At 48.9% G+C, this 12,464-nt stretch overlaps 1 protein-coding gene across 1 annotated transcript; it reads left to right on the top strand.

Annotated features, from left to right (window-relative positions):
* Window positions 1-1,356: 1,356 nt before the first annotated feature.
* Window positions 1,357-12,100, top strand: LOC104063938 (lymphocyte antigen 6E). The gene is made up of 3 exons (XM_009566218.2): window positions 1,357-1,513; window positions 6,416-6,535; window positions 7,672-12,100. The coding sequence occupies exons 1-3, from the start codon at window positions 1,462-1,464 to the stop codon at window positions 7,878-7,880; spliced, it is 381 nt and encodes a 126-aa protein (XP_009564513.1). The 5' UTR covers window positions 1,357-1,461; the 3' UTR covers window positions 7,881-12,100.
* Window positions 12,101-12,464: the final 364 nt, after the last annotated feature.

The following is a 12,464-nucleotide window of genomic DNA, read 5'->3' on the forward strand; positions in this document are numbered from 1 at the left end:
ACTGGAAGATTGCCCACTGCTGTAGTGGAGTCTCCACCCCTGGAGGAATTTAAAAGATGGGTAGATGAGGTGCTCAGGAACATGACTTTGTAGTGGAGAGGAATAGTTCAACTTGATGATCTCAAAGGTCTTTCCTAAACTAGTGATTCTATGATTCTCTCAGGGAAATAGAGAGGACCCAAAAGGGGGATGGAAAAAGCCCTTGGTGCAGGGCCAAGGGCTCTGAGATCCCTCATAGAATCATAGAATCACCAGGTTGAAAAAGACCTCTTGGATCATCAAGTCCAACCATTCCTATCTGCCACTAGACCATGTCCTTGAGCACTTCGTCCACCCATCTTTTAAATACCTCCAGGGATGGGGACTCAACCACCTCCCTGGGCAGCCTCTGCCGGTGCCTGATGACATCTTCTGTGAAAAATTTTTTTCTGATATCCAACAATAACCTCCCCCGGTGCAGCTTGAGGCAATTCCCTCTTGTCCTGTCCTCTGTCACGTGGGAGAAGAGGCCAGCACGGTCCTCTCTACAGCCTCCTTTCAGGTAGTTATAGAGAGCCATAAGGTCTCCCCTCAGCCTCCTCTTCTCAAGGCTAAACAACCCCAGTTCCCTCAGCTGCTCCTCACAAGACTTGTTCTCCAGTCCCCTCACCAGCTTTGTTGCTCTTCTCTGGACAGGTTCCAGAGCCTCAACATCCTTCTTGTAGTGAGGGGCCCAGAACTGAACACAGGATTTAAGGTGTGGTCTCACCAGTGCCAAGCCCAGGGGCAGAATAACTCCTCTGGACCTGCTGGTCACGCCGTTTCTGATCCAAGCCAAGATGCCATTGGCCTTCTTGGCCACCTGGGCACACTGCTGGCTCATTGTCAGTCGGCTGTCAATCAACACCCCCAGGTCCTTCTCCTCCGGGCAGCTTTCTAGCCACTCTTCCTCTAGTCTGTAGCGCTGCATAGGGTTGTTGTGCCCCAAGTGCAGGACCCGGCATTTGGCCTTGTTGAACCTCACGCCATTGGTCTCAGACCATTGGTCCAGCCTGTTCAGATCTCTTTGCAGCCTCCCTACCCTCCAGCAGATCCACACTTCCTCCCAGCTTAGTGTTGTTTGCAAACTTGCTAAGGTTACATTCAATGCCTTCATCCAGGTCATTAATAAAGATATTGAACAGGACTGGACCCAGCAATGAGCCCTGGGGGACACCACTTTTGACTGCTCCCCAGCTGGAGTTAACTCCATTTATATCGGCCATAGGCAGCACGCGCTTTCCAGTCCCCGATTCTCCGGAGCGGGGAAACGAAACCGGGCGTGGCCGCCAGCTCCTCGCAGGCGGGAGGTGGCGGGGCCCTCAGCCCGGCCCGCTGGGCGGGGCCGCTGCCCTTTTCCCCACCCCCGTCGCCTGGCCCCTGCCTCCATCCCTGCGCTCTGCCCGTCGTCCCTGCGCATCTCGCTCGTCCCACCGCCGCACCATGAAGGCGCTCCTGCTCGCTGCGCTGGCTGCGGTGCTGTGCGTTGAGAGAGGTGAGGACGCGGAGGGGAGGGATGCCTCTGCCATCCAGACGCCACGTCCTCTTCCTTAAGCTCCCCCACTGCCCCCCCCCCCCCCGCTCTGGCTTTAGGAACAAATTGGTGTGGGTGTGCTGCGTCTTGCAGGGTGGGCTTTGGAAGTTGGAGGTTTGTAGAGGGGTGAGGGTTGCAAAGGGTTTTGAGGGGGACGCAACTGAGGCGTTCCAGGGGTTGGGGTGGCTTTCCAAGATCTGCCTCGCAGCAGTGTCCCTTCTGAAGCAGGAACTTCAGGGTTTCCGTGCCTCTGTGTTGAGGTGTGCGTCTCCAGCTGTGCACGTCGATATTTTGGCGCTTTTCCCAGTTGCGGCTCGAACAAAGACCAGGGCCGGCTCCGCTCCCCTTTTTCGGTGCAGCGAGCTGGGATAACGGCGCCGAAATGGGCCGAGATGCAAAGAAGGAGGGAGGGAAGGTGGGTGGAGGGGGAGATGGAGCCCAGCCCTGGCAATGGCTGATGGAGCAAAGTCTGGGCAGAGCCACTCGTGATTCTGGCTCCTGCTGCCCCCTCCCAGCAACCTTCGGGGCTGTCTGCAGTGGTCAACGTGTGAGGCGATGACTCCCAAGGAACCATACCCTGTGGAGCATGTGGGGTGATGACCCTCAAGGGACCATGCCTTGTGGAGCATGTGGGGCGATGACCCTCAAGGGACTGTGGCTTGTATTGTGTGTGGGGCGATGACTCTCAAGGGACCATGCCTTGTGGAGCGTGTGGCGCAATGATCCTCAAGGGACCATACCCTGGGGAGCACATGGGGTGATGGCCCTCAAGGGACTGTACCCTGTGGAGTGTGTGGGGCGATGACCCTCAAGGGACCATGTCTTGTGGATCATGTGGGGTGATGACTGTCAAGGGACCGTGCCCTGTGGAGCACATCTTGGAGATTCCATGGAAGCTGGGAATAACATGCTTCCTGTTGCTGGGTGTTAAACTGCAAGTTGTCCAAGTTGTAGGGTCTGGAATCTGTGCCTTCCCGTCGACTCCATTTCTGACTACCCAAACTCCATGGGGCCCTGCAAATCTCATTATTGTTTCCGTATGTCGCTCCTTGGCAGTGCCAAACAAAGAGCAAACAGGAGAATTCTGGGCCCTCTGAGCACCCAGTCAGGAATCATCAACCCTTTTTTTCTCCTGAGGACACTGGTGAGAAGAAACTAGTTGTTTGCTGCCCTTCCCATGGGGTCTGGGAAGCAATTCAAGTGTTGGGTCTCCATGAGAGCCTAGTTGACATGTGCTGAGTTCCAGCTGGGAAGATGGGCCAGGGCCAAGGCCAACGCCAACGCAGTAAGGGGTTTCACTTCCCCCTCACCTTAGAAAAACTGTTCATCTTTAAAGTAAGTTCTTCACCAAAGTCTTCGTTGCAGATAGCTTTACCCCCATGCGCGTCCAATACAGCCGGGGAGTCTTTGGGAGAAAAGCTTCACCCCTGCTCCAAGTGCCCTGACCATCATATGGGTTGTAAGGGCAATGGAAAAGGAAAGAGTGTTTGGCATAGGGATCGAACGGAAGAGCTGCCAAAGCAACAGCATTTTTCACTAGTGCTGCTGAGCTTCGGGGCTTTTAAAGCCTTCCCCCCCCCCCCCCCCCCCCCCCCGTATTGCTCTCTGCGAGAATGGATTCAACCTCTTCTCTAAGAAATTCTTCCAAATGCTTTGCTCCGTTTTGGGAGCTCTTTGTTCCTCTTGAGGAGTGGAGCAGCAAACAAACACATAAATTCTTCCCGTGGAAGAATGCTGCATTTTCTAGTTGGTGAAAACGAGGCTTTCCTTTTGCGTTGTTCAGTCTTGGGCTTTTTTTTTTTTCTTTCAGCCTTGAGCTCCGACTCTTTGCTCTGTCTCCATCTGCGTAAAATTTTGCCAGCCCTCTTGTGCTCCTTGTCTAAAACACTCAGCCTGCTTGGTCTCTTAACTCTGCAGAGGGTTATGTAGTTATCTGTTTTGCTGGGGCAGAAAGTGGCACTTAGTTATGACTGCATATTTCCTCTCTTAAACTACGTTGAAAGTGCGCCTCTTTTGGAAAGATTTTGTCTGTACTAAGACAAGGTAGTTGTTAAAAATAAAAACATGGGGGCAAGTAGGAGATACTGTGGTAGAAGCCTAGATTTAGTTGTGTGGGGAAGAATTTGATACCTAAAGGTACTTTTGTACCTTTACAAAGGTACAAATATTTCTGGTGTGTTTTGTATTTGGAACCTCTAAGCCTTAAGGAATAGCACTGCACTGCTCGACTTGTGTGCTCCGTGTAGTGAGCCAATGCATATGCGGACATATGTTCTACCATAATGCCCACAGGAAGCCTATAATCCACTTCATTCCTGGCTGCAGATGGTTCATGTGAAATAGGATGAGTCAATTTGTTTCCTTACTTTACCCTCAGGGTGGTTGCAAGTATGGTTTGGAACAGTTCACCTGAGACCTAGGAGCAGAAATATGCTGAGGACAAGGGAGTAGGAGACCTGGGCTCTACTTTGAGATTCCTGGCTGACTTCTGGCCAAAAATGCCACCCATGGAAACACTCTGAGGGCTCAGCAGGGGCCAATGACAGGCTGTAGACTCATTGACTAGTGTCATTCCCTATTCTCCTAGATCCAGAGGCAAGGTCCATGATTTATCTCTCCTAGGGCTTTTGACTCAACCAGTGGTCCTGTAATCCTGGGTGCTGTGTGTAGGTTGTAGATGTTGTTGGCATGCTTAGATATTTGGGGTTTTTTTGCAAGGATCGTTGGCAGATAGTTGGGATCGTTGGCAGATAATTGGAGGGGGGTTGTGGCTTTGTCTTTGTCTCCAAAGCAGTCATCTGGCTGCCCTGATGTGACATTCAGAATCTCCCCTTAACCCATTTTAATCTATCTCCCTGAGATTATGCTTTTGTCTTCTTCCCCTGCCTTGGCCGAGGCTGCTCAAAAGTCATTCCTCGGAGCACAATTGTTATTTTTATCTCAATTTTCCCATAAAAAGCTTTTCTTTTCCTGAGAGAAACAGGATCGAGAAGAAACTCGGGAGGTCAGGCAGTCCTGCAGCAGTGGGACACCTGCTGACTGACATTTGTCCAACTTGTTCTTCAAAATACTCCGTGACAGGGACTACTGAGCGTCTCCCAGGGCTTCACTGACTTTGCCTCCTTAGCATAAGCTGTTTGTGGTGGGGCTGAAAAGGGTAGAAACAAGAATGACTGCTTTGCACTTCCTGAATCAGCCCCCACTCCATTTTGCATCCTGTAAACGCAGAAGAGAAAGGCAGTGCCTGGTGGAAGGGCTTGCTGTCTGAATGCTCAAAAATCAGAGCCCTGGAAGCCTGGGAGGAGACCTGATCTGTCTGCCTATGTAGGTCAACAGTTGCAATGTGGATGTGATGTTCTTACATGTAAAATACAGAGAAGATCATCCATCCACTACAAAATGCCTGTATCCCTGCTGAGTCACTGGTCCAGGCTGTTTCTGCAACCACTTCCCGGCACTGAATGCTGTTTTCCAATCTTTCCTCTTTCTTGGGCAGATCTGAAGGATGAGTGATGGGAGCCAGCTGGTGTAGTCCATCCTGCTGGTGCAGGCCTTCCCGTATCTGTAGGGAGCCTACAAGAAAGCTGGGGAAGGACTTTTTTCAAGAGCTTGTAGTGAGAGAGCAAGGGGGAATGGCTTTAAATTGGAAGGGGGAAGTTTTAGAATGGACGTTAAGAAGAAATTCTTCATGATGAGGGTGGTGACACACTAGAACAGGTTGCTCAGAGAAGATGTGGATGACCCCTCCCTGGAAGTGTTAAAGGCCAGGTTGGATGGGGCCTTGAGCAGTCTTGGTCTAGTGGTAGGTGTCCTTGCCCATGGCAGGGGAGTTGGAACTTGATGATCTTGAAGATCCTTTCCAACCCAAAGATTCTAGGATTCTGTGATTTTAGGGGATCTGCCATGGAAGAAAGCATGCTTTCTTTGCTATCTTCCTGCTCCAAATGAAAAATATTGATTGCATATGGTGCCTTCTTAATGTTATGACTCCCTGGGTAGCCGGACAGTGCATGTCCTTGCAGGTCTTGCTGCAATGCTAGGCTTCCTTTAGCTGAGAATCATTTCCACAACGTGCCCTAGCTCAAGTGTAGCCTGAGCTTTTCTGCTGCCAAAAGCAGGTCACAAAAAGTTTGAACTCATGGTCACAGCTGAAGCGTTTCCCATCAGCGCCTAAGGTAGCTGAGCTAAATAAGCCCAAATCTCAGGCTCCAGGTTGCAGGCCTGAACTTGCCTCTGCTGTTTACTATCAAGTTGAAAGCTGGAGCTTGAACCAGCTTTTGAGGCAAACAGGAGCATGTCATGAAGTACCAGGCAAACCTGTGGTTTTATCGAGGCTTTAGAATCATAGAATCATTAAGGTTGAACAAGTCCAATCATCAGCCCACCACCACCATGTCTATTAAACCATGTCCCAAAGTGTCATGGCTACACATTTTTTGAACATCTCCAGGGATGGTGACTCCACCACTTCCCTGGGCAGGTTTTTCCAATGCTTCACCACTCATTCAGTGGAGTAATATTTCATTATCTCCAATGTAAACCTCTTCTGGTGCAGCTTGAGGCCATTTCCTCTCATCCTATCAGTAGTTATTTGGGAGAAGAGCCAACACTCACCTCTCTACAACTTCTTTTCACATTGAGAGCTGGCAGCTGATCCTGTCAACAGCTTAAAATGTATCCCCTATACTTGAACTCTTGACTTGGCCAATTGTTTGGGGGTAAAACCTTATTGCAGATCAATACAGCTGAAATAGCATAGTGTGTCTGTGGCCAGATGTGGTGCGTGGCATGTGTCAGAGGTGGGGAACCACCAAACAAAGTCTTTCCGCCAGTCCTTAATCCACATGTGCCTTCCCTTTGCAGCCCACACACTCGTCTGCTTTTCGTGCTCAGATGCATCCTCCAACTGGGCCTGCCTGACGCCTGTCAAGTGTGGGGAGAACGAAAACCACTGTGTGACAACGTATGTCGGAGTGGGAATCGGTGAGTGGTGACAGAACTTTCTTTACCCTTCTTGGCTGCTCTCCTGGGTCACCTGCTGAGCTGCAGGAGGACTTTCCTTCCTTTGGCAGTAAAAAGGGGAAAGTTCTTAGCAGCTGAGTGTTGGACCATCCCAAGGGAGTTTGTGTGAGGGATGTGCTGCCAGGTGGAGTCACATTAAAGCCCACGTGCCTGCACCAATGCCAGGAGTCCGAGGGGAGTTTTGGAGTGGGGGTGGGGATGTTGCTGATGAATAAGTGAAAGGGTGGAGGTTGCTGCAGCGTTCCTCTACAGGAAGTCCCAGGGTTACCCTTTGTGCTTTTGCCCTGTGTTCGGTTGTTCATCCCCAAGTCCCACCTTTGCTTTTTTGCTCTCTGTGGGTGAGATGGGGTTTCCAGGAAGGGATATTTGCAGGTTTTCTCCCTAAGTGCCAGGAAAGATCTGGGAAGGTCTGTGTTTCCCAGGTCACGCTGCTATGGAAGCAGGCTGCTCTAACAGTTCTCCTGGCATGACTGCAGAGCCCAGAGCCCAGCCTGGCTTCCTTTGCTCTGCCTTGCAGGAGGGAGGGGTGTAGTATGCTTCGGTTGTACAGTCCACAACATGGGCAGGTTGTGCATGCACAAATGGAGGCTGGGAGCTTCTATGAACTTTAGCACAGTGCTAATGGGTTCCTTTTTCCTGCTGCTAAATGTGTGCTGTGCCTCGCTCACAGCCAATGCTCAAAATGCAGCCTTCGCTCATGAGCGCCTTCCAGGTGCTCTGTATGCCCCGTGCTCCCTGTCTTGCATGAGGAGTCCCAGGATCAAGCTTAAGTGGGATTTTTGGGATTCTTCACTGGAGCCGTAGCAGCCAAACTTTGGCCAACAGCCTGGAAGAGATGTCCCTGGGGTGTTGCACGATCTCTAGAGTCTGTGTAGGAGGTTGTCATGGGTGTTCCTTGAGATGTGTGGGCTGGCTGAGATTACTGTCATAGCCTAATGCTAAGAAGCTCTTCGTCCTCTGTGCGACACCTGTGACACTTCGGCTATTTCAGTGCTGTTACTTCCTTTGCAGAACAGGTGATCAAAAAGCCGAGAAATGTTATAAACCCGTCTCCTTTTTGATTTTCTTCCTTTCCTTCCTCCCTAACCCAAATGCAGGTGGCAAGTCTGGCCAGTCTATCTCCAAAGGATGCTCTCCCATTTGCCCCAGCGCCGGGATTAACCTTGGCATAGCGGCTGCCTCTGTCTACTGCTGTGACTCCTTCCTCTGCAACATCAGTGGTTCCAGCAGCGTGAAAGCCAGCTATGCGGTCCTGGCCTTGGGGGTCCTCGTTAGCTTCATCTACGTTCTCAGAGCTCGCGAGTGATGGGGCTGGCTGAGGAAGACTCGTCTTCCATTGGCTGTCACAGGTCTCATTAGCCAATATCTTCTCTGTTACTATGTGCAAGGAGATCTCTACTTCTCAGCAGGCTTCCAAGGTGGTTGTTTCCCAGACTTTATGCTCTTCCAGCGTCGGAGACCTGGGCGATTCAGCCAAGCTGTTCTTCTCCTTCCGTGGACATAACCCCACTGCACTCTCACACCTCCTTGGCAAAGGTGGATTGTTTTGGAAGAGTTTCTGCTTTTATACCTAGTACTCCCCTCGTTTTTAAGGTTGGTTAAAACAAGGCTGGGACTCGCTGAAAACCAATTAACCCCAGACATCACCTGGTCAAGTGTTGAGACATTCCTGCCTCTCGCCTCCATGGAGGTGCCTGGTACCGGTGTGTTCCAGGCACTGGGAATGCATGACCTGAAGGGAAACACATTCCCCCCTTGCAGCTGCAGTCTCTTTTTATAAAATGGTTTCATTTTTTCCGATCCTGGGCTGACTTTTCTGGAAAACAAATGACGTGTACCTTGTCCTTCCAAGTTCTGTAAGTGCCAGACCTGAATAAACATGCTCCTGTTGTTACCTGAAGTGGGACGTGTTCTATGTGTGTTTGCTTACTCCAGATAGAGAGATAAGGAACGCTCTTAGAAGAAACCCAAATATGCCCGGCACAAGGGCCTCTTACCCTCTCAAGTGAATTTTGAGTGCTTCATCTCAGCATTCCTACCAGTTCACCTGCCAGCAAGTCCATCTTCTTCCTGTCCTTTCTGATAAATGCCCCCGGGCCAGCTTGTTTCGCCTCTCTTGGGAATCATGTTTTCCAGGTGTATTTTGTGAAAAAATGACAGTTATTGCGGTCTGAGTCCATTACTTTTAATGGAGCGAGCGCGCTGGGAACAGGACCTCTAAAAATTAGTCTGCATATTACAAAGATTTGGTGCCTCAATTCCCTCAGTTTGGACATGTGATGATGATAGACAATAACAATGAGACCTAAATGATCCAGGACAACAGGTCTGTTTGCAAAGTTTGGTGAAGCCAGAGGCAAAGATATCACTACTCAGATCTTTAGGTTCAACCTGCAATCCCTGGCTGATGGTGCACGTGGACTGCAGAAGGTGACACCACCAAACCTGCCACTCCTGCTTTCCCAGGATCTTCCCAGGTGTTTCAGCAGCGTTGCTCCTGGAAATTCTCAGCAGTCCCATCGGAGATATATCTTCCAACCATCTGGGCTCATGCTGGTTTTCTACCTGCTTTGCCTACCTTTGGACCTGCTAGACACAAAACAAGCCAAAATTGAGCCTTAAATTGCCAGGCAAAAACTTGCTGTTGCTTCCACTGATTGATCAGGGGTGCACTAGGTTTTTTTTGATTCTTCTAGCAGCAAAAAGTCAGGTGTAGCATTGGTTCTCTTTAGCCATGCCCTCCTCATAAGTGATTCAAACGAACCTCTCAAGCTGCACACTAATTACACCTCTATCCCCATTTAAATGAGTGATAAACAGATTCTTTGGAAAGGTGGTATGCAGATGTGCAGAAATGTTTTCAACAAAAACAGTTAACGTGGTTTTTTTCCTCCTTCTCCCTGTCTTTTAATTAAAATAACGCAGGCTAATGACAGCATTTACAACAGGAGGGACTGGTCATCGTGATGTGACCCACAATTAGATGATGAGTTTGGGAAGAACGCATCGCTGGTCTCAGTCCTCAGATGTGCCTTCCTCTGGTTAACGCATCCTCCCTCGCCTGCTGGGACCACAGGGCTCGAGGTGTGATGTAAAATTCTGCTATGCAGCTATATAGCACGGGGAAAAAATTACTAGAAATGGAGTGAATAGTCCCTAGCTTCCCTGTGCCTGAGCCTTCCTCCCAAGAGGGCTACAAACCTCATTTGCAGGGTCAATTCGTTACTTACAGTGAGTAGATGCTGTAGTAAGACCCAGGCAGCACCCAGAGTACTCTTACCTTGCAAGTAATGGGACTGTTAACTCTTTTCTATCCACCTGGTAAAAGGTATCTTGGTTTGGGACTGTATTACCCTCACAACATCTCTGCTGTGAGAAAAGAACTGAACTTAAAAGTCATCAGCATAGCTGTCTCCTAATGCCTGTTCATGACTTTATGAGGCTTTGGAGGATGCCACATTGGACAGCCTATGAGCTTAAGCTACAAGCAGGGTCCTGAGATCTGGTTTTCTCCTCCCATGGCCACTTCCTTCCTATGTCAACATTTCAGAGGTTGCTCGTGCCAAGGTTATGAAAGGGAGCAAGGGCTGGCAGGAAGAGCATTCAGCAGGCTGCTTACCCTGTATGAATAACAAGTTATATCAATGGTATTGCCAGGGGACAGATGAAGGTCAGTTCACACATCTTCTTGAGGCTATAGATGATGAATCGATTGCATATGGAGATTTTTTTCCCTCTTTACTCTCATTTTCTCTTTCTCTCCTCCTCATGTGCTTTATTCCTGTATGCTCAGCGTATGGAAGAAGAGATATTTGCAGCTTTTCCTACCAAACACGCGGCAAGGGTCTCTTTGATAGATGTATGTGTATTTGAGAGAGAGGGAGGGTACGACAGCTTGTCAAAAGCAAGAGGTGCTACTCAACAGTTTAATCCTAAGCATCACATCATCAGTTTTGCCCACTCATAATTTGTGGTCCTTCTACAGGTGTCTTTTTGCTCCCAAATCCCCAGCACCAGAAATCATGTGAGAACCTCAGCTATTGTAAAGCCCAGGAGGGAAGGGCCTGAAAATATACAGCTGTAGTAATTTAAAACATTAATAATAATAAAAAAAGTAAATAGCAAGAGCCCAGCATTTATAAAACATTAAAACTGGAGGCTTGCTACATGAAACACCTGATTTGGAACTTGAGGGCCACAGTGGGACAGCTTGAAGAGCTTTGAATGTGTTTACTTGGACTGTGAAATTAGACATTGAAGTTGCAGCAGAAAACTCAGATCTTCACATTTTCTGATAGGATGAGAGGTTATGAGGCAGCTTTGCTCTGTGCAGGCACAAAATATCCCAGAACAGTTTTCACTGGGTGTCATGGTTTAACCCTAGCTGGTAAGTAAGCATCACGCAGCATGCGCTCACTCTACTGCAGTGGGATGGGGAGAGCATTGGAAAGGTAAAAAGTGAGCAAACTCGTGGGTTGAGATAATGATAGTTTAACAGGTAAAGCAAAACAAGGAATTCATTCACTGCTTCCCATCACCAGGCAGATGTTCAGCAATGTCCAGGAAAGCAGGGCTCCATCATGTGTTGCTTGGGAAGACAAACATTATCACTCTGAATATCCCTCGCTTCCTTCTTCCCCCTCCCCTTTATATGCTGGTGGACATCATATGGCATGGATTATCCCTTTGGTGATTTGAGATCAGCTGTTCTGGCTGTGACCCCTCCTAGCTCCTTGTGTACGTACCTTCAGCCTACTCACTGGTGGGTGGTGTGAGGGGGGGAAATGGCCTCAAATCTCTGTAAGGACTGCTTAGCAATAACAAAAACATTCCTCTGTTATCAACACTGATTTCAGTACAAATCCAAGATGTAGCCCCATGCCAATTACTATAAAGAAAATTAACTCTATCCCAGCCAAAACCTGCACACTGGAAAATAAGAACTTAAACCAAATAATTACGTATTTTGGTGCATGCAAATGAGAAAATGATTTCTGCGCTTCCACCCTGGAAATGGTTGTATTTCAATGGCAGCTGCTGCTGTCTACCACTACCCCAACATCGCAAGGGCTCTGATTTTTGTGTATTGTCTGTACATGCTGAAAACTTACTGCAGCACTAGCCCTTTCCACCCAGGTTCACTGGATAAGCTGTTTGCTGAAAAACAGGACCTAAAAATGAACAAAGTTCTTCCAACTCTCTCTGAGATTTTTTTTTTTCTTTGCAAAAGGGCAAAATTTCTTCTTTTGAAAATCGGAACCCTGATGTGACCTCATTGCACAAATAGCCTGAACAAGTAAGGCCAGTTGCTTAATCATTACTCAAAAGTTCTACATCGTTACTCAAAGAATGTGATGGCTTGGTATTGATGTACTTAAGTGGGAATTACTTGCCTCCCAGAGACTCCATTTGCCATGAAGGAGATCTGCGGTCTCACCACCGCTCTGGGAAGCCTGGTAGCTCTGGTCCAGCTGGCTGTGCCTCCATACTGGAATAAGGTACAGGCATCCATGGTCTTCTGTCTCTGGGAAAGGCAGATGTGACATCAGGATTGTTGGAGGTTTAGAGTCCTGTCACAAGCCCCTTGCTCCTATGATGTCAGTGCTTTTGCGTCCTGAGGCTTTCACTGTCATCCTCAGAGATGAAGTGCTGGAAGTCTAAGCTGTTTGGGATAACCCATCCCTAGAGGTGTTCAAGGCCAGGCTGCATGAGGCTTTGAGCAACCTGGTCTAGTTGAAAGTGTCCCTGCCTCTGGCAGGGAGGTTGAACTGAGTGGGGTTTAAGGTCCCTTCCAACCCAAACCATTCTATGATTCTGTGGAGATAGTTCATAATCCTTCCTTGGACCTGAAGCAGTTATTTCGCACCTGGAAAACTGCTGTTTGAAGCTA

Source organism: Cuculus canorus, chromosome 2 (genome assembly GCF_017976375.1).
Source record: "Cuculus canorus isolate bCucCan1 chromosome 2, bCucCan1.pri, whole genome shotgun sequence".
In the NCBI taxonomy this organism is placed as follows: Eukaryota; Metazoa; Chordata; class Aves; order Cuculiformes; family Cuculidae; genus Cuculus; species Cuculus canorus.

Bases quoted from the DNA above. Each gene is read 5' to 3' on its own strand.
- LOC104063938 (XM_009566218.2), top strand. From the start codon at position 1,462: ATGAAGGCGCTCCTGCTCGCTGCGCTGGCTGCGGTGCTGTGCGTTGAG. The intron at 1,514-6,415 runs GTGAGGACGCGG...TTCCCTTTGCAG, and splicing joins GGTGCTGTGCGTTGAGAGAG to CCCACACACTCGTCTGCTTT. The intron at 6,536-7,671 runs GTGAGTGGTGAC...ACCCAAATGCAG, and splicing joins GTATGTCGGAGTGGGAATCG to GTGGCAAGTCTGGCCAGTCT.